Genomic DNA, 20,256 nt, shown 5'->3' with positions numbered 1-20,256 from the left:
CTGTATTTAACAAGACAATTAGACTTGCTTTATCTACGAGGGAAAGTCCGAAAATAAGTTCCCCCCCCCCCCCGTTTTGCCAGGGAAATTGTACAGCAATGGGGGAAACCAGGCCGTGTTGGAACACAACAGACACCCATACACCAGTGGGTGAAGTACAACCGCGATCCAACAGATGGCGTGAGCGTAGTGTGTGCAAAGGAGGGGAGGTGCCTCTCAGTCGTGGCCCGGCAGATATGGAGAGAAGGTGCGTGTTGAATTCGTGGTCAAAAGAGGAAGTGAGAGCGGTTGTCCGGTATGAATGGGCATTTCAAAAATATAATTGAAAAATACCACTGAGGAAAAATGCAGTTTGCTTTACCGATACCCACGTATCCGAATGGTTAGCGCTTTCACTCTTCTTTGTTGTCGGCAGACGTCCGTAGGGGAGTGGTTATCATAGCACGCTACGACAGTACGGGTTCCGGGTTCGAATTCCGACCTGGGCATGGGTGTTCTTTGTGCGTGTCCCTTCAACAATTTTATCGTATCATCATCACGATTAATGAAATGTGGCAAAAAGCGACGATATGTTACAAGAATTAAATCAAATCATTGATTGATTGTTTGATTTGGTTTATTTTACTTTCCTTTTCTGCCACTTTTGGCTAATCGCGAAGATGGAACGATAAAATGGATGAAGGCACACACACAAAGAACATCAGTGGACAGGCCGGGATTCAAACTCGAGATTTCTGGCATAGTAGTAAAATCAAATCTTTTTTGATTTTCAAAAGAGGAGGCTCGGGGGGGGGGGGGGGGGAGGGGGGGGCAGGAAATTCAAATTATTATTTAAAATTGCTGGGTTCTGGTGAGGAGTTACATCCTACCTTTTTTAGTAATCATTCCACAATTTGCAATCTTTTCCCACCTTTGACGTTCTTTTTCTTAGGAAAACTGGGCCCTAAAGGGGAAGAGGGTGTTGACCCCCATCAACCCCCCTTGGTCATGGCACTGATTGCTACCCCAAGGATTGACGTCACTGATACAATGCACATGCAGACTTTAATTCCAATTGCATATTTTGTAACTTATATCACTGAACTGAAACATTTCCAAGTCTAGACTTGGTAATAATGCACCAGAGCATTGGAGTACCACCTTGGCAGTTTACACTCTAATGAAAGATTTATATGCTCACACATTCCATTACATTAGTTACTATAAACCCTCATTAATATGCAAACAGGAAATATGATTAGAGCAACAATGTCAAAGAATATTTATGATTATCCATGTTAATTGTAAATTGTGTATGAAGTAAAGGTTGCCACTAATATTGTCTTTTACTGTATTTACTCATGTATAATGCACACGTTTTTCTGAAATTTTTGCCCTCAAGAACTGTGGTGCGTATTATGCACGGAATAATTCAGACAGCCAACATTAAAGCTACACATGTTTTCACTATATCACTGCATATAACACGTATATATCAACAGGCACAAATATAAATGAGCAGGATGATTATTTAGTAATAATAATTTTTAAAAATGAAATGGCTATTTCCCCATGATTTTTCGTTTTGTAACGGAACATTTTGCGTCACTGAGAAAAGCTGAGCTGTGCCGTTCTGACAGCATTCAAGCATACACCTCCTGTCAAATGGGATGTGAATCAGTGGTATTTATCAGGCGAGAATCAACAGAAACTAACATCCCGAGTGCTTCAAATCCATAACAAAATTTTGATCTCTCTTTCTTCTACTACAGAATAAACAAGGTGGTTACAGAAGTGAAAGCTTTGGCTGCTAAACACAGTGGAGGGAGAGGGAAAGGGGAATGTGACGTGGATTGGTGACACATTGTATACACAAGACGATAGTCTCCTCTTGGTCCACAGGTAACAGGTAACTCATTGAATAGGTATGATGTAATTTGCTCTTGATCAGCATAGCAACAGCTTTACAACCTACAACTAAGAAATACATTTCTTGAACCTAAATTGTACTGCGCATTGCATACGAGATATAACTGTTTGTTGCTTTCCCCACCAAAAGCCAGGGTGTGCGTTGTACACGCATGCACATTTTATACGTGCAAATACGGTAAATTGTTATTACAAGCAACAATTGTTATTCCCACCATGATATCTCTTTTCATCCTGCTTTTGTCATTTGTAAGGAATACAAGTACTTTATTATTTTCTGGAAATGAGCATTCTGTTTCATTGAATACCACATTAATGCATCTGTAATGTTCAGAAATTCTGTTGTTGATTGCTCTCTTGCTTTGATCAAAGTATTGTCTATTGCAGCAGCATTTAAAACTATATATGCCAGTATTGTTGGTGTTGGTGTTGGTGTTTTAAGTCCACTTTATGCACAGTAAGGCTAATCGGGACTTGACCTTCAGTTTAAAGTGAGATCCGAACCACTCATATGTGCCTCCACCAGGTATCAAACCTGGAACCCCTTGATTAAAAGGCAACAACGCTACCACAGCACCATCAGGGAGGCATGCTAGTATTCAACCCTCCATTATTGTATTGTGAGAGCGAGTGACTAAATACACACACACACACACACACACACACACACACACACATTATACATCCATCATGGAAATATAAATTGTTATTTACCAGTGGAAGTTTTGATGAAATCAGAGCCTGCCATGAGAGCCACCAATGATGCTTTGTATACATTAGTGAGGGATCCAAGTTCACCAATGGCGAGAATGGTTTTCATATGGGCATCCCCACATGCACCTTTCATTTGTTGGATTTCCTGATACAGACCTTGGGAAAAGAAGAAAATAATATACTGACACTGTACGGAGAATATCTCAGCTATCACATATACAACATATCATCAGTAACTGCAACAAGATGAATATTTTTGTAAATAATTTTGATGGCATTCAGTGATATGTCCAGTAAAGTAAACCATCTCTGATATATGATTATAAGTAACTAAAAAACCGACACTAATTTTTAAAAAATGCTTAAGAGTTCACACTGTTCATTTTGCTTGCCAATGATATGATATACTGTATATATTTCAGTCAGAAAAAGATGCATATAGAGAGTTAAAGACAGAGGATTGATTGATTTGGATTATTTTACTTTGCTTTTCTGCCACTTTTGGCTAATTGCAAAGATGAGAATGAGTTGCGATATGATAATTTGATGAAATGATGAAGGCATGCTCACAAAGACCAGCCATACCCAAACTGGGATTTGAACCTGGGACTTCTGGCATTGTATAGCATGCTATGTTAGCTACTCAACCACGAAGGCCGGCTGAAAGACAAAGGAGAAAGGAAAGAGGACCATCTGAAGAGACAACACATTCAGTCCAATTGCAAGTAAATCAATACTTATTTTAACAATACAAAAAGACATATTGTTCAGAAACAAAAACATGCTAAATAATTTTTGAAGTACTTATCATGGTTGTGAATAAAAGGTATTTCAACATAATATGAGGGCCATTCATTATTGACTGTCACTTATCTGGAATGTTGGTTCCCACACAATGAAATAGTGACACAATATGCCATGGATTTCTCAACAATGTTGACATACCATTGCTAGCTCTCTGGTAACATTTGTGTCAGCAACAAACTAATCTTTAGGTACATGCCATACCACAAAATGGGAGCAGCTCTTTGCAGGCAGCATATTATGATGCAGTTTCTTCTGAAGGAAGTCATCAATTAGGAGGTATTTATGGAAGACTTCAAGCGTATATGGTAATGAGACAATCGCTGGTAATACACTACTTGAAGAATGCATGCAAACTTTTTGTAGATAAGGTTACGTCCTGGAATGACAATCATGGCTGTTGTAGTTGCAAGTCTAAAACAGTCATTTACATAACATTCAGCACGTAACGTGCCTCAACTTGAATAATCAACACATACAGGGTTGACACAGAAAATGGGCTTTTTTGAAATGCAACAAAACTAATACAATGTTTTGTTAGATAAAAATACAAACACATGAAACAGACCATTGCATATTGCCATTTGCAAAATTTTCAGTCAGTTATGTTCATGTGCTGAAAATTACATCCTGAAGGTAACCACCATTTCATGGTTAACACTTGGTCAATCTGCAATCTAAATTGTCCATGACACATTAGAGCATGCGAATAGGAATGTTTCTGCTTCAGTGCACTTTTCGTAGCTTCAAAGTTCTTCAGTCACATCCTGATTGCATTGGCCGATGGAATAAGGTCAAGTCTCCCAAGATTAAAATAACGTTGATAATCTTGTCTTGTAGCGGCAACAGTGTCACCATTTTTTAAAAACACCCTCACAGCTATGGCATGTTGAGCTCCGATCAAGCAATCCATGTCTGTAAATGGTGTACATTGGGGATGCAAATGACAATCAATAAGTGTTGCCAAAACCATTAGAGAAATTCTCCCAAAGAAAACAAATAAACCCATTTTTATGCCACACCCTGTATCATGAACGTGCAGCAGATTCTGCCGAAAAGATTCGAACCCCAATGATGTCATCCTTCTGCAGGACAAGGCTTGAACCCATAATGCACCTGGATATTGCAGGAACTCAGCCCCCTCCCCCCTCTTGCATTCTGAACATTTATCTGACCTTTTCACCTTTCTCGACTCATAAAAAAAAAACAACTTATTGAGACCAGAAATTCAGTAGTTGTGACTAAATTAAGCAAGCTGTGTGATCCAGACTCTGGTAACTAACAAATCTTTCTACCCTGAAATGGCCTATGAAATGCTGAGACAAGTGCGCAAATGTAGAAGAGGATTACACTGGGAAATAGAATCCAGTTTTCATTCCAGTAAATGTGTTCTCTTGACAATTCTTGTACAAAGCATACTTACTTTCCCACTGATGTGTTAAGACTAAGCCTCTATCCACAACTATATCTATTTCTGAAGCTCCATTTTCCACAGCTAATTTTATTTCTTCAAGACGGGTTTTCAATGGATACTGTCCACTTGGGAATCCTGTTGCCACTATAACAAAAAAATATGAAAAAAGGAACTATATCAGCACACAAGTTACTAACAAGATTGATCACTTTTTTTAAAAAACAATCGTATTACCTACATAAGGAGTGTTTTGAGTTCTTTTAATCAAGAATTTAATTACAATAAACACACTAGGTAAAACAATTATCTGGCATGTTACTTAATTGTTAATAGAAACAACATGGATGCTTGTGTAATATGAACCATTTTTAAAATATTGTAGGCCTACATTGAAATGGGCTATTTTCAATTACAAGAATAGCATGAACTTAAGAGGAAGGGTGACAGTTTCGCACCAGTTATGAATGAATTTATTTCAATACCATTCGGAATGGGCACTGCTACTAAAAAAACAGCTGGACAAGAGATTATGAATTTCTCTCAAAGTTGTTTGAAATATATGAACAAATACCAGGTGGTTATAATTAAAGTGACGGTGTTCAGAGTGGTACAGCATGGGCTGTAATGAGAGTAGCAGTCTGAAACTTCGTAGATATGCTAATGAAGCAATGCGTTCGCGAATTATGCAAAAAAAAGTTCCAATTCTCGCCACCAGGGTAAAAAATGGTACTGCAAGCAGTCAAAACATGGAATTTTCCGAAACTCTGACGTCAAAGTCGGTGACATTGCCTAACCATTGTGTGAGCTCCTTGGTTGTTGTTGGTGACGCTTGTTGCTTTTTTCCTTTAGTGATGTGAATGTTCGCCAAACATTAAAAGTTTGAATTTTTCCGTGTAAAAAGCAATGGCTGTTTCGAAGATAGACCGTGCACTGCTAGTGATGTTTTACCAGAATGGGAGCAATAGCAACGCTGCACTGCGGAAATATCGACAACAGAAAGGGCTGAGAAGAGGGTCCATGTCAATTAATGGGCTGAAGAAGATGAAGAAATTCGAGGAAACAGGTGAATTGGGTGTTGCACCAGGGAGAGGAAGGCGGCCCATCCCCGTGGAATAAGTTGCTGTAGCTGACCGTGCAGCACATGCTTCAACTTCTGCAACCAGTGCTAGAGCTGTGTCACGTGAATTGTCCTTCCTCTGGTCAACAGTTCACAAGGTTTTGCGGTGCATTTTACACTGGTATCCCTACAAGATTCAAACTGTGCACCAATTGAAACCCCAAGATATTCCACAATGCCGTGAGTTTGCCCATCGGTTTTTGGAACGCATGGAAGTGGATGACATGTGGCAGGGGAATATTCTGTGGACTGACGAGGTGCATTTTACTTGGACGGTGCTCAACACGTACTTTTTCTGTCCATGTACTTTGCTACGCCATTGGATGTTTGATATTCCCGGAAGAACAAATAAAATAATGCTCCCATAAGCGTAATGCATTTCTCCTTGCCTTCTACTGCCATCCTGGCAGAGTTGCCAAACATGATGCCAATAAAAGTTTAATTTCAACTTAAATGGAGTTAAAGTTGACTTTTAAAGAGCTAGATTCACAAAGACTGAATAAAGTGCCTCCTAGGATAATTTTAGTTGACAAAGGGTGGGGGTGCTTTTATTACTGTTCACTTTAAAGTGATGACAATTTATTCTTAGTTTTCACCATCTAGATTTGGTGGAATCATCCATCTTAATAATACACCGATGGTCATATGAAATTGAAAACAAAGGATTTCTGGATAACTATATTATGCCATCTTCATGTCAGCCACGGCGCTATAAAAAAGTAGCTGGGGGTGGGAAGATGCAGCCAATACAACAATATCACGCCACGTGCAAAATGTATAGTCATGGAAAAAGTTGGTCGATGTGGGACAGAGCCATGATGACATCATAGTTGGGCAAAAAGGGGGAGGGGGAGACATCCCAGTTCACAGCCAAACAAGTGCACAAAAGAGCTAAGTTGCCACAGAGGGAAAAACCTAGCAGAAACCCTTCCTGATGCCTTTAATTAGGAAACCACAGATCCAGTATTAGGGTTCTCGTTGTCTAGATGATAAGGTATCTCACTACTGCATAGTGACGACCCATTCCCCTCCAGGATTGCTCCTGAGGATTAACCTAAATTCATGTAAAGCGAGTAGATTAGATTCAGTATCAAAGAAAACGTTCATAAATGAGTACATACATTTAACAATTTTCTCATTCTTATGCATATGATTAAATACATGCAATTACCAATGCAACAAATTTATACTTACCTAAATGTTCTGTACATTCCACAGATTTTTATAAACATGACAAAATATCACTTAAGCTACAGGGTGTTCAATTTACAACGCAACCCAGAGTTGGGGATAGTACAACTTTTGAACCGGAAGTGGTACACATATAATCCTTATACCAAATTGAAACCTTGTTCGTGCATATATTTTTAAACCGGAGAACAATGATTGGATTTTCATTAGTGTCCATGCACTGTTGCCAGATATAAAAAGAAGTATAAATGAAATTTTTTACAGAGCATGAAAAATGGCACATAACACATTTGTACGGATATGCCCTCGGTAATTTTCAGTTTGGTTAGGTGAATTAGCTTGGCATCTATGGCAGTGACAAAAGAAATGTTATTTCTACCGATAGCCAATCGGATGAGGCATCTTTAAGGGGGAACTAGGAAAACCGTTGTTTTTAGAAATTAAGACTGTGCATTGGCAACACTACTGGTGTTTCAGTGTCACAAAAGGTGTGCTTCGAAACTGTATACATCATGCAATTACTGAAAACAAAAAAAAGAAACTTGGAAATTTTCATGAAAATAGTGTTACTTAAATGCACCTGGCAACCATGTGATGAGATTACATTTTCCCCGCTTGGAAAGAAACAGAGGAAAGGTCAGTCCTGTTCAGAAGGCAGTGTGTATTGTTATTGAGTGTTGTTGGTCTCCTTGTAAGGTTCATTTTTTGTTGTGTTTATTGATTTACTGTTAAGTTATTCTTGTTTGGTGCAATGAGGTACTCTACAGAGGAGAAGGTTTTCATGTCACGGATGATATATTTCGCTCAATGGACAAGGGTATGACAGTTGCTCTGGTTTCACTAGATCTGACAAAGGCTTTTGACAAGGTTCATCATGACCTACTCTTAAGCAAGTTGAAATATTATAATTTTTCACACCCCGCACTCAAATGGTTCAGATCGTACTTGACAAACAGGCAACAGAACGTGTTCCTAAAAACTGCCACGCCCTCTCTCTCGAACATGCTTCCGCTAGAAACTGGCATTCCGCAAGGATCAATTCTAGCTCCTCTCCTATATACAATCTTCACAGCAGATTTAGAAACCAACATAGAGCATAGTACCGTACACTTTTATGCAGATGACACCCAAATTCAAATCCCATTTCCACCAAAATCACCAGATTATGCAACAGTATTACTTAACAAAGATTTGGCAGCCATCAATACCTGGTGTAATGCAAATGGTCTGAAAATAAATCCACAAAAGTCTGTTTTCACCATCATGGGTTCCAAGAATAGCCTCGCAATGATAAACCCGAATAGAGACAAAATAGAGACATCCGAAATTCCACATTCAAAAAGTATAAAGAATTTAGGAGTTATGTTAGACGAACACTTAACTGGAACCTTCATGTTCAAGAGCAAACTAAGAAAGCCTACGCAGCACTAAGATCCCTCTATAAATTTAATGAATACTTAAATACAAATATTAAAATGAAACTTGTGCAAACACTGATTCTCCCTCTTCTAAACTACTGTGATATAGTATACGGTGCAAACTTGTCTGTTCGAAATAAAGTAAAAATTCAAAAAGTTCAAAATTCGTGTTTACGCTTCGTTTATAACATTAAAAAATTCGATCATATTCTTCCAACCCTGAACGAGAACAAAATGCTAAACATGAACAGACGTCGCAGACTTCATTTCTGTTGCTTTATACAGAATCTTTTGCATAAAAAAATCCCCGAAAATTTATTCGAGAAACTAAAAACCAGAAGGGAAATACACAACTACAAAACAAGAGGAACAGCGAAACTTGAACTCTTCAAACACTCACTGGAAATTTTCAAATCGTCTTTTACACTTTCAGTGGCAAAAAAATGGAATGAATTTCCACCCTCCATTACCTCCCTCCCCAGTCCTAACAAATTTAAGAATAAACTAAAGAATTTTTTGTTAGATGAGCAATCTCTCTGTTCAAGCTCCCACGAGTAACACTACACAATACAGTTTAGATTACATACGAGCCTCGCCAATCCAATCCAATCCTTGACAAATCTACAACTATATTGTAATATTTACGTATGCGTTGTTCTATCGTACCTCACAAAACTACCATAATCATGTACATCAATCTCAACATCCGTGCGTGAATGTCCTGCTCAGAAATGTTTAGTATGTGTGTTTTAATGTGTGTGTGTGTGCGTGCGTGAATGTGTTTTTTTCTCTCTTTCTTTTTTACGTGTTGTCTTGATTTTTTTAAAAAAAAATCTCGTCTTTTTTCTTTCCTTGTAACCATTTTTTTTTTATTTTTTTTTATTTAATTGTATTTTCTTCTCTCTTTTATGATTTTGTTTATGTACACTAGGTAAATGTCAAACGGGGTTAGGTGGGAGAACAGCCACAGGCTGAACCTCGCCCTTTAATAAAGAAAATTTGAATTTGAAAGAAAATTTGAATTATTGAGCATTATTTTCGTTCCAATTCAAATGCTACAGTGAGAGCAGAATTTCAAGAATAGTTTCCCAATGCTAGTCATCCAGATAAGTTAACAATATGTAGACTTGTTTCAAAATTTCGTCAGACGGGATCCGTACACGAAAAAAAAACATGATAAACAAAGGCATATTCTTACGCAAGAGATTCTTGGAACAGTTCAACAGCATATTTCACAATCTCCAAGGAAATCTGTACGTATGCTTGCAGCACAAGCAAACAACAACGACTTACAGGGCTTTAAAAATGGTGCACGTATATGCATATAAGGTACAGGTTGTTCAAGAACTTAAGATGCCAGACTTGGATTCCCGAAGGAAATATTGTCGTTGGTTCAAATCTTTTATTTGAGACCAAGGAATCAATGTATTGGACAAGGTGTTCTTCAGCGATGAAGCTTGGTTTCATCTTAATGGTTATGTCAACAGTCAGAATTCCAGATAACGGTCAACTGACAATCCACATGTGTTGCAAGAACAACATTTTTCCCACACACTACAGTCAATGGCATAGTATACCGTGAACTTATCACACAATTTATTTCTTTGCTGGATATTGACGAACGTAATCGTTGGTAAACGTAATTGTTGGTTTCAATAAGACAGGGCAACATGTCATACGTCAAATGAAACGTTAGACATGTTGAAAGACTTTTCTGGTGACCCGATAATAAGTAAAGAATTATGGCCCAGTTGCTCCCCTGACTTTTTTCTCTGGGGTTACTTAAAGCAAGAGGTATACAAAAATAATCCTCGAACTATACAAGACCTGGAAACAAACATTCACGGAGCCATTGAGAACATTAACATTTCTACTCTTCGTGCAGTTGCTGCCAACATGGTGAAATGGGTGAAACTGTGTTTGGATGAAAATGGCACGCACTTCCAGTATCTGCTGTAAAGCTGAAAATTCCATTCCTGATGCATCGCATGGTTGCCAGGTGCATGTAAGTAACACTATTTTTATGAAAATTTCCAAGTTTCTTTTTTATTGTTTTCAGTAATTGCATGATGTTTACAGTTTCGAAACACACGTTTTGTGACACTGAAACATCAGCAGTGTTGCCAATGCACAGTCTTAACTTCTAAAAACAACGATTTTCCTAGTTCCCCTTAAAGATGCCTCATCCGATTGGCTATCGGTAGAAATGAACATTTGTTTTATCACTGCCATAGATGCCGAGCTAATCCACCTAACCAAACTGAAAATTACCGACGGCATATCCGTACATGTGTGTTATGTGCCATTTTTCATGCTTTGTAAAAAAATTCATTTACACTTCCTTTTACATCTGGCAACACTGTGTGCACACTAATGAAATCCAATCATTGTTCCCCAGTTTAAAAATATATGCATGAACAAGGCTTCAATTTGGTATAAGGATTATATGTGTACCACTTGGAATCAGTGCTTCAGTATCCAGATACCTGGTGTTTAGTTTGCATTTGTTTGTGAAGTTTGAAGATGTTAACAAGTGTTTTGGTTTGCTATAGTTTACATCTTACTGGTGCTTTTTTGCAGTCTAATAATGTCACGATTTACGTACAATTTAAAACAACAAATTTTTATGTATGACTCTTATGTCATTACAAATTCTTGTAGGGAAGTTAAAATATGTTTTGCAGCAGAATTCCCAGATGTTCCTGTTCCACACGGAGACGGTGTTCGAAAACTTGTGAACAAATTTAGGGAAACAGATTTGTTCTTGATAAGAAGTGAATGGTGAAAGAGTGTGTGGTTACTGAGGAGAAGTAGACAAAGTTGGAGCACGATTGGAACATACTCCTCAAAAATCTTTGCAGTGCCTTGCACAAGAGCTACCAAGCTATTAAACCTGAAGTCACATGAAAAGAATTGAAAGAAAACATCAGGAGAAAAACTGAAGCAATTTCAGAAGAGAAGCTGATATGCTAGTGAAAATTTCCTAAAAAGATGACGTAAATTTGTCGATGGAGGATGACAACATTTCCAACACCTCTTTAAACAAGGTACGTGCTCATTTTAGTTGTAACTGTCAGTACGAGCTTATATCATTACACAGCTAGTGGTTCGAGTTACGCAACATTGCATCCAGTTACCCACAGACGTGCTCACAGTGTGCAGCATGCTACGGGCAACTTGATAATGAAAAGCACTGTATATTGAGTAACAACAATTCAATTCATCAAACTACAGCTTGCACTGAATCACACCTAAAGTACTGAAATATTGATGAGACTAAAGATGTCACCAGTTATAATGTGATTCGTGTGCTGTTTCTGCAAAAATAATAATGATAAATTCACGTGTCCCTTGTGTCATCTTACCTGATGCAACTGGAATGGAGGCACCTATCCTGTCCAGTGTCTTAACAGCATCTGCTACTCTTGATGGATACACACATACTGCTCCAGTTGTTATCTTCTTATCTTGAACACCTAAACTTGATAAAATATCTTCACTTATAGGATGTGCTGCCTTGTAGCACAAACGTTCCACATTAGCTGAAGTATCATCTCCTGAAAACAGAACATGAAGTCAATACAGATAAGATTTAACAAAATTAGTAACCTTCACACACACACACACACAAAAGCTTTTAACATCTACAGTATGTATCAAAGAAGGGGGGGGGGGACCTCCCACCTACCTCATTGTCACCACATGAAACTCTGAGCTTGCTTACTTGACTTAATTCCTGTTGTTTCCTGTGGAACATAGGACATCAACAAAGCATCTCCACCTGGTTCTACTGACGGCAATTCTCTTCACTCCATTCCAGCTCTTTCCTTCCTCCAATGCTTCAGCGTGAACAGATCTTCACCGCGTCTGTTTAGGCCCCCTTCTTTTCCTTCTTCCCTGCAGGTTCCAGTCTAGTGCTTCTCTCTCGACAGACTCATTTTCTTTCCTCAACGTATGCCCTATCCGATTCCATTTTCGCTGCTTTATCTGTATGGATACCTCTGTTTCTCCAATCTTTCTCCAAAGTTCTTGGTTTTGAATCACTTCTGGCCAAAATATATTCAATTTTTTTCTCATGCAGCGATTGATGAAGGTCTGTAGTTTAGAGGTGATCATTTTTGTTACCTTCCATGTCTCAGACCCATATAACAGCACCGACTTAACAATACGTACTTCGAAAAATGCGAAGTTTGATCTTCATAGATATTTTCTTGTTTTCCATACTGGATAGAGCCTCACAAAGATGCTGTTTGCTTTTCGATACGTTGAGAAACATCATGTGCAGCACCTCCATCTTTTGCCACCACGGTACCCTGGTAAATAAAGCTATCTACATTTTCAAAAATCTCTTCACCGATACTAAATGGGTCTGTTTTTGTGGAGTTGATCCATAGCGCCTTGGTCACAAGTCCTACTTTTTTTCATTATGTATCAAATCTGCTAGTTTTGTTTGCATATCACCATGTGCTTCAGACAAGAAGCACAAATCATCTGCAAAATCAAGGTCTTCTAGTCTGTTATTCAATCCCCATTGGATTCCACGTCTTTTCCTCCTATTACATTTCGCATCACTGCATCGATCACAATCAGGAACAATGTAGGTGATAATATACAACCTTGCCTCACTCCAGACTGCACATCTATTTGCTCAGATACACGGCCTTCATGTATAACTAACTCTACATGTATAATCACGATAAGTTTCTCGGATAAGACCAAGAATTTTTATCGGCACTCCATAACGTTTAACTTCCTTCCACATTGCCTTTATGTTGACCGAGTCAAATGCTTTCTCGAAGTCAACGAAAACTGTATAGAGACGAGATGAACATTCTATACATTGCTCCAAAATTATCCGCAAGGTGTTAATTTGATTGATACAAGAGCGATTTGGTCGAAACCCTGCCTGTTCTCTTCTGAGTCTCAAGTTAACATGCTCCTTAATTCTGTTTAGGATAACTCTAGTGAAGATCTTACTCAGAATGGAGAGAACCTCTCCAGTTGTCATACTTTGATGTATCGCCCTTTTTCAGGAGCTTTACCAACAGGCCACTCCTCCAATCCTAAGGCATCTCTCCCTCTATCCATATCTTCTCATATCCATATCCATATCGTCACTTTATGTCACATCACTACCGGTGCTATGTTGTCTACACCCGCTGCTTTACCATTACGTCACTCTTTCAGAGCCTGTTTAATTTCTCCTACTGTTGGAACATCCATCCTAATTCTTACACTGGTGTCAACATCACAGTCAATATTTTCCTCTTCTCCCTGGTCTATCTGAGCATCAACAGAGCGATTAAGGGTTGCAGAGAAGTGCTCCTTCCAACATTTCAGTTGGTCCTCAACATTCGTAAGGAAGGCACCATCTTTACTTCTCACTGGTCGATTTCTCTGCATCTGTTTCCTTGACAGAACTTTTGTGATGTTGTACAGTTCTTTAAGATTTCTCTTTTTTGCTGCTTCCTACGCCTATGTACCAAATTTCTTTGGTCCCTACGAACATTACTCTTTATTTCAGATCCTTCTCTGTATACTTTTTTTTCAATTCTGCCTTGAGTTCATTGCCTCCTTAATTATTTTTCGCACTTTAATCTTTGCCCAGGTCTGCTCAGTCATCCAATCTTTTTTCCTCCTATCCTTAAAGCCCAGAACCTTTTCACTTAACTCTGCGAAAGCAGATCGGATTTTTATCCATTTTCTTTCAATGGTTTCATTCTCCTCAGTTTCATCGGTCAATACTTGGAACCGAATTCTCAGTTCAATCCTGAAGGTTTCCTGGAGATTCTTATCCTTCAACTTACTAACATCATACCGCTTCCTTGTCTGTTCCATTCTCTTCTTCTGAGCTTGAATTTTCATTTTAAAGTTAGCCACTACTAAATGATGATCACTCCCAATGTCTGCACCTCTCTTGTTTCTTACATCCTGTAGCGAACGTCGCCACCTCCGTCCAATTGCGGGTCTACCTCATTTTCCGTTCTGTGGTTTGGTGACACCCACGTTACCTTATGGCCTTTCTTGTGAGGAAATATAGAACCACCAATAAGTCATGGCTAGCACAGAAGTCCATAAAAGCTTGTCCGTTCTCATTTCGCTCTCCTAAGCCATGTTTACCCATGACATGTTCAAGGCCTACATTTCCTGCCCCACCTTTACATTTAAATCTCCTCCAATTGTTATGATATCCTTGCTTTTTTGTTGCTTATCTTCAGGATCTGCTGTTTCGGTAGGTGCATAACACTATCATGACCAGTGCTCAAAAAATTCTCTTCAAAGCTAGGTGCCAGCTCAGAAAATCAGATGCCAGGAAACTACCTACTAGCAATTGTGCATACTACAGTGTATTTCAAAAGTCGCCCAACCCAAACTTTGAAAATGTACATCATGAAAACCGTAAGAGGTATTTACACCAGGTTTTCTGCACTAAACTAATCATGTACGCTATCACTGAGTTAATAAATTTATGTTAACATGTGTCCAAATAAAAGCAATTACATTATTTAAAGAAATATTGTTAATTTGCTGAAAACATCTGAGAATTGATTTTCAACAATATATACCAACGTAGAAATTTTCAGCGAAAAATGCAGGTTTGACTACGACTCGAACATGGGGGTCTAATATACCGTGCCATTGCTCTAACCACTGAGCTACTGAGCCAGCCTGGCCTCGACTGATTTTTCGCTGTTGCAGTTTTATCTGTGTGGAATCTTCTCTGCCAGTGCTACCATAACGGGATCTGTTGCCTTTTTTGAAACATAGTAGACTTCGACATTGCCTGGTTTCTCCCAGCGTAGAAATGTTAATTATTGAAGATCAGGCACACACAGGAAATGTACTACGTAGAAATTTTCAGCGAAAAATGCATTAACATCTCTATGCTGGGAGGAACCAGGCAATGTCGAAGTCTACTGTGTTTCAAAGGCAACAGATCACTTTGCGGTAGCACTGACAGAGACGATTCTACACAGGTAAAACAGCGACAGCGAGAAATCAGGCCGGCTCAGTAGCTCAGTGGTTAAAGAAATCGTAAGGTATGCCAGAGACACAGGTTCGAGTCCTGGTCGAGCATGCATTTTTCGCTGAAAATTTATACGTAGTACATCTTGTGTGTGTGCCTAATCTTCAATAATAATACCAACTCTTAACAATTTGTGGGATCAGTAGTATAGTGTCCCGGGTTCTGCGCCCGAAAATGAGGCTCGGTGAGGCTCGCCTTAATGGATTTCTCTCGTAAGGCATGAGCCTCATTTTCTCGCAGTGTTGCCAACTCCTCACTCAAAAAATCACCGAGGTTTTTTTTTGGGTCTAACCTAACCTCAAGCAAGGAGCTGGCAACACTGCTTGAGGTCTGCCTTGCAGCGTTGCCAACATCTTACTCGAAAAAATCACCAAGGTTTTTTATTTGGTCTAACCTAGCCTAAAGCAAGGAGCTGGCAATACTGCTTGAGTTCTCTCGTAAGGCATGAGCCTCATTTTCTCGCAGTGTTGCCAACTCCTCACTCAAAAAATCACCGAGGTTTTTTTTTTGGTCTAACCTAACCTCAAGCAAGGAGCTGGCAACACTGCTTGAGGTCTGCCTTGCAGCGTTGCCAACATCTTACTCGAAAAAATCACCAAGGTTTTTTATTTGGTCTAACCTAGCCTAAAGCAAGGAGCTGGCAATACTGCTTGAGGTCTGCCTTGCAGCGTTGCCAACATCTTACTCGAAAAAATCACCAAGGTTTTTATTTGGTCTAACCTAGCCTCAAGCAAGGAGCTGGCAATACTGCTTGAGGCTTGTCTTGCAGTATTGCCAACATCTTACTCGAAAAGTCACCAAGGTTTTTATTTTGGTCTAACCTAACCTAAAGCAAGGAGCTGGCAATACTGCTTGAGGCCTTACAGTGCATAAAGCAATTTGCTAACCTACTGGTATTTTTGCCATAGCTTTTTACAAAAAAAAGAGGTGAAAAAGAGAGAGAGGGAATAGTTAAACAACCGACAGTATTACCAACACCTACCTTCAGCTTTTTTTTTCTTACTTGGCAAGGGCTATCTTGCTTGAGACTTAACTAATTTATATACTGACGTAACATACATACACTGGGTAAGGAGAGCCGGCAACAAATATATACTGCCGTAAAAGAGAGAGGGATGGATGGATGGATGGCAACACAGTATGTGTGTGCGTGTGTGTGTATAATATGTAGCATTATTAACTAGAGTGTGTTGGCAACCCACCTCCAACTAAAAAAGATAGAGATACCAATATTGCTGTAAGATGAAGAGAGAGAGACCTAGAGCTGGCAACAGTGGTGAGCGAATACGCATTATTTCCAAGTTCTGGGTGCCAATGTATATCGTGATTTTTGCAAACCTCTCTCGCGGGAACAATGTGCTGCACATGCACACACACGTACGTACTTTTTTTTATTTCCGTATTGTGACGCAAACAAACAAATAAATAATTATTGTTTTTTAGGATTCCTGGCCCCTATAACCTCGCCAGGGTGCGTGGTGCCCAACCAAAAAAAGTAAAAGGTTCTAACGGCTGCGGTTCTAGATAACCACACCTCTGTAGGGTTTCACGTGTTTTTTTTTTTCCCCAAACTCCCATGAAACCCTACAGAGGACCTCCGTAATGCATGCAACGTGTACTAACGACTCTAGTGTTATTTGATGTTGTAATATTTTGGATATAGAGTTTTATTGTGTGATAGATAAAAATAATTATGTTTATTATATTTTTTTTGATGAAGATAGAGAATGTATGTGTGTGTTACAAATAAAGTTGCATGCTTATTTTTTAGTGTGTTTGTATGTGTATGTGTTTTTGATGTTCGACAGCATCTGAAACGATAAAAAAAAGAATTTTATTGTTAATTTTCTCATGTAAAAACAACAACAACAAAATTTTTGTGCAAAAATTTCTGATTGTCTTGTGTTATAGTGCAAAAACTGATGAGAAAAAAAAGATATTGTAACTGATAACTGATGAAATTGATATTGTAACTGATCTTGAACTAGTGAAATTTTCGTATTGTGCCATTGAAACTGATTGTGCTAGTACAAAAATTTCTTATTGTGCAAGAAAAAATGTTAAAAAACTTGTTAAAACTGCTCTGTGACCCTCTCGTTCTTCACGTCGTGGACGAAGGACTTCTCTGCAATCAGGATGACGCTGCACACGGTGTCCTCGGGCAGCGCGTCGTGGAACTCGCAGACGACCTTGATGTTGGTTCGATCGTTGACCACCACCTGCTTTCTCTTAGATGTGTTGATGACGAACATGGGTCTGCGGGTTTTGAATTCGCTGGGCGTGTAGTACATGTCCATGCTTCCCTCGGTCACGCGTTTGAAAGAAGTGTAAGCTTCGTAAAGTTTGAGGTAATCGTCTTTGGTCATGTCGAGGTTGTAATTCTCGCGCGGGAACACTTCGTTGCGTCCATTCTTCAGATAAATGTTCTTGATCTTGCAGTCGTCGAACTTGCTGGAATTTTTTTCCTGGTTGTTATCGCGCCCGGTCTGAAAGAGCACTACGACGAAATCTGGCATGTCGAACTGTATGTTGTTGAACTGTGTTGTCACGTCGAATTCCATGTGACTTCCCGACGCCATCTTCTGCACGCACTGGTAACCGTGAAAGTGAATCTGTACCTGCGGACTCTTCAAGATCTCCGCTTTGTACTTGAGGGCGTAGTTTGTTTCGTATTCCACGATCGGCATTCTCAATTCCATGCTCCGGATGACGCACTTGGCCGCTTCAGGTAATGTGTTGGCTATCGGCGTGCCGTCGGCGTTCAAGTTGGTGTATCGCATCAGTGCGTCGTTGTCGTTGGCCGCTCTTCGAAACGTGACGCGCAATCCTCCCTTCCACATGATCTCCTTGTAGTCCGAGAAGAATCCCGGCAGCAGACGCATGGGAAAGAGCACCGTGTGATTTCTAGTCGATATTTTGGTCCCCGCTTCGAATCCTCCCGCCTGGTAGTATGCCGCGTCCGTTTTGGATAATTTCAATGTTCCCACTGCCGTCGACGTGATGCCTGGATAGTCTATTCTGTCTATGACGGTGTTGTGTTTCCTCACCTCCACCTGCGAGAACAGGTGAGGCACGAAGTTGTCCACGAGTATCAAATTTGCATTGGGCGAAAATGCGTCTCCGCTTTCCTTCTTCACCACGTCGAATTGAAGGTAGAGGTCCGCTCTGTGAGGATGAACGAACCCGTCGCCTACGTCCACGTCGTATTCGATCTCCCTGTTTGCTTCGTTGAGATTGGCGAACGTGCGACGGTTCGGAGGGAAAGATTGCAATTCGTAACTTTCGATTTGTTCCATTTTCACTATGCGTGTTATTTATTATACGTTGATCTCCACGATGGCCGTCGTAGTGGCACCTGCGAAATCCACCACCTCTCCTTTCTCGTTCGTCACCACCAACTCTATGTCGTCTATGCGGTTGCGACATACTGGAAAATAGATCGGCGAAGAGGGCGTGTAGATGATCGGTTCCATGAATTCGGAACTTGGTTTGAACGTGGCTATGATTCCCGTCTGCTTGTGACTTCCTAACAATCTGTCCGAAGATTTAGTGATCATTCCTTCCGCCACGTTACAGTGAACGTTTAGAGTCTCTATGGCCAGAAATTTAGGAATGTTGGTTGCCGTGTGTTTGATGCCAGCTTCGAGTTTGGTGTCGTTCTCGAAACCTAAAAGTTCTCCCATGGTGCCCAGGTCCACGGTCTCCGTCGCCGACAGGATTTCCACTCTGTGCGTGACCGAATTTTGAGAAAAATACGTGCCTTTGGGTAACTGAGCTTGCAAAGTGGAAAGATTGTATTGGCCTGGCGTGACGACGATGTGTTCGTTTCCGACACTAATTTTGTTGTTGTGCTGCGTGACGTTAGGTATGAGGTACATGCTGTAGAATGCACGCAGAGCTACGGATTTAGGATAGACGATGTCGTCGTGCAGCGTGAGTTTCAAGATTGAAGATTCGCTCGTGAGATGGAACACGCCCATCGTGTTTAAGATTCCACAATGCTTTCTGAAAATGTTCCACCGACGGGTTATTTATTTTAGACATGTATGCGAGAACGGAAAGGCATAGGTGGCCGCAGTTAACATCGGTGAAACCCTGGATGCGTTTGTCATTGTAGTAGAGGTTGGCAACACTGAGATACTTCACCAACCTGGCAGGCGGTGTGCCACCGAACGAATCGAAAACAAATGCATTGTTATCGTCAATTTTGAGGTAGCATATCCAATGTGTACCAGGATTTTTGTAACTGTCCAGGTTGACCACGCCATACTCCTTTTTCTTTACAGCAGAGGGTAGAGAATCGGACATGAAAACACCCCTAAAGTTCCTTATTCCCAACAGTTCGATCAGAGATTCAATATCGAAGTTGGACAGGGCTTCTTCTTTTTTTTATATTTCTTCAAAGCATCGAGGTTGCTTTTTTGTTTTTTGGTCATACCTTTCCCCTTCTTCTCCATAGCCAGGTTGTGACGTTTCTGTTCTTCCAATTCTGCCTTGTTCTTCTTCGAGTCGATGACAGTTTTTGCGATAGCGGCGCTACCGCCGGCCAAACTTCCAACGGCCCCCAATGCTGCCAGGATAGCTGGGATGCTGAATATGAAACCTCCGATCTTTTGCTGTTTTCGCGAACGCTGCAAGCGTCTCAATTGAGGTGTGCTGAGAA

At 40.0% G+C, this 20,256-nt stretch overlaps 1 protein-coding gene across 2 annotated transcripts in view; it reads right to left on the bottom strand.

The window, feature by feature from the left end:
- Dera (deoxyribose-phosphate aldolase) overlaps nt 1-20,256 on the bottom strand; it is a 98,953-nt gene that overhangs the window by 6,875 nt on the left and 71,822 nt on the right. For both annotated transcript variants that reach the window (XM_083139781.1, XM_083139780.1), the window contains 3 exons: nt 11,932-12,123; nt 4,850-4,984; nt 2,623-2,778 (listed from right to left, as the gene is read on the bottom strand). In XM_083139781.1, the coding sequence (XP_082995907.1) occupies nt 2,623-2,778; nt 4,850-4,984; nt 11,932-12,123 (483 nt within the window). The remainder of the gene's footprint in view (nt 1-2,622; nt 2,779-4,849; nt 4,985-11,931; nt 12,124-20,256) is intronic.

This window comes from Lepisma saccharinum, chromosome 18, assembly GCF_977018435.1.
Source record: "Lepisma saccharinum chromosome 18, izLepSacc3.1, whole genome shotgun sequence".
Lineage (NCBI taxonomy): Eukaryota > Metazoa > Arthropoda > Insecta > Zygentoma > Lepismatidae > Lepisma > Lepisma saccharinum.
This window is presented reverse-complemented; position numbering and strand designations above follow the sequence as displayed.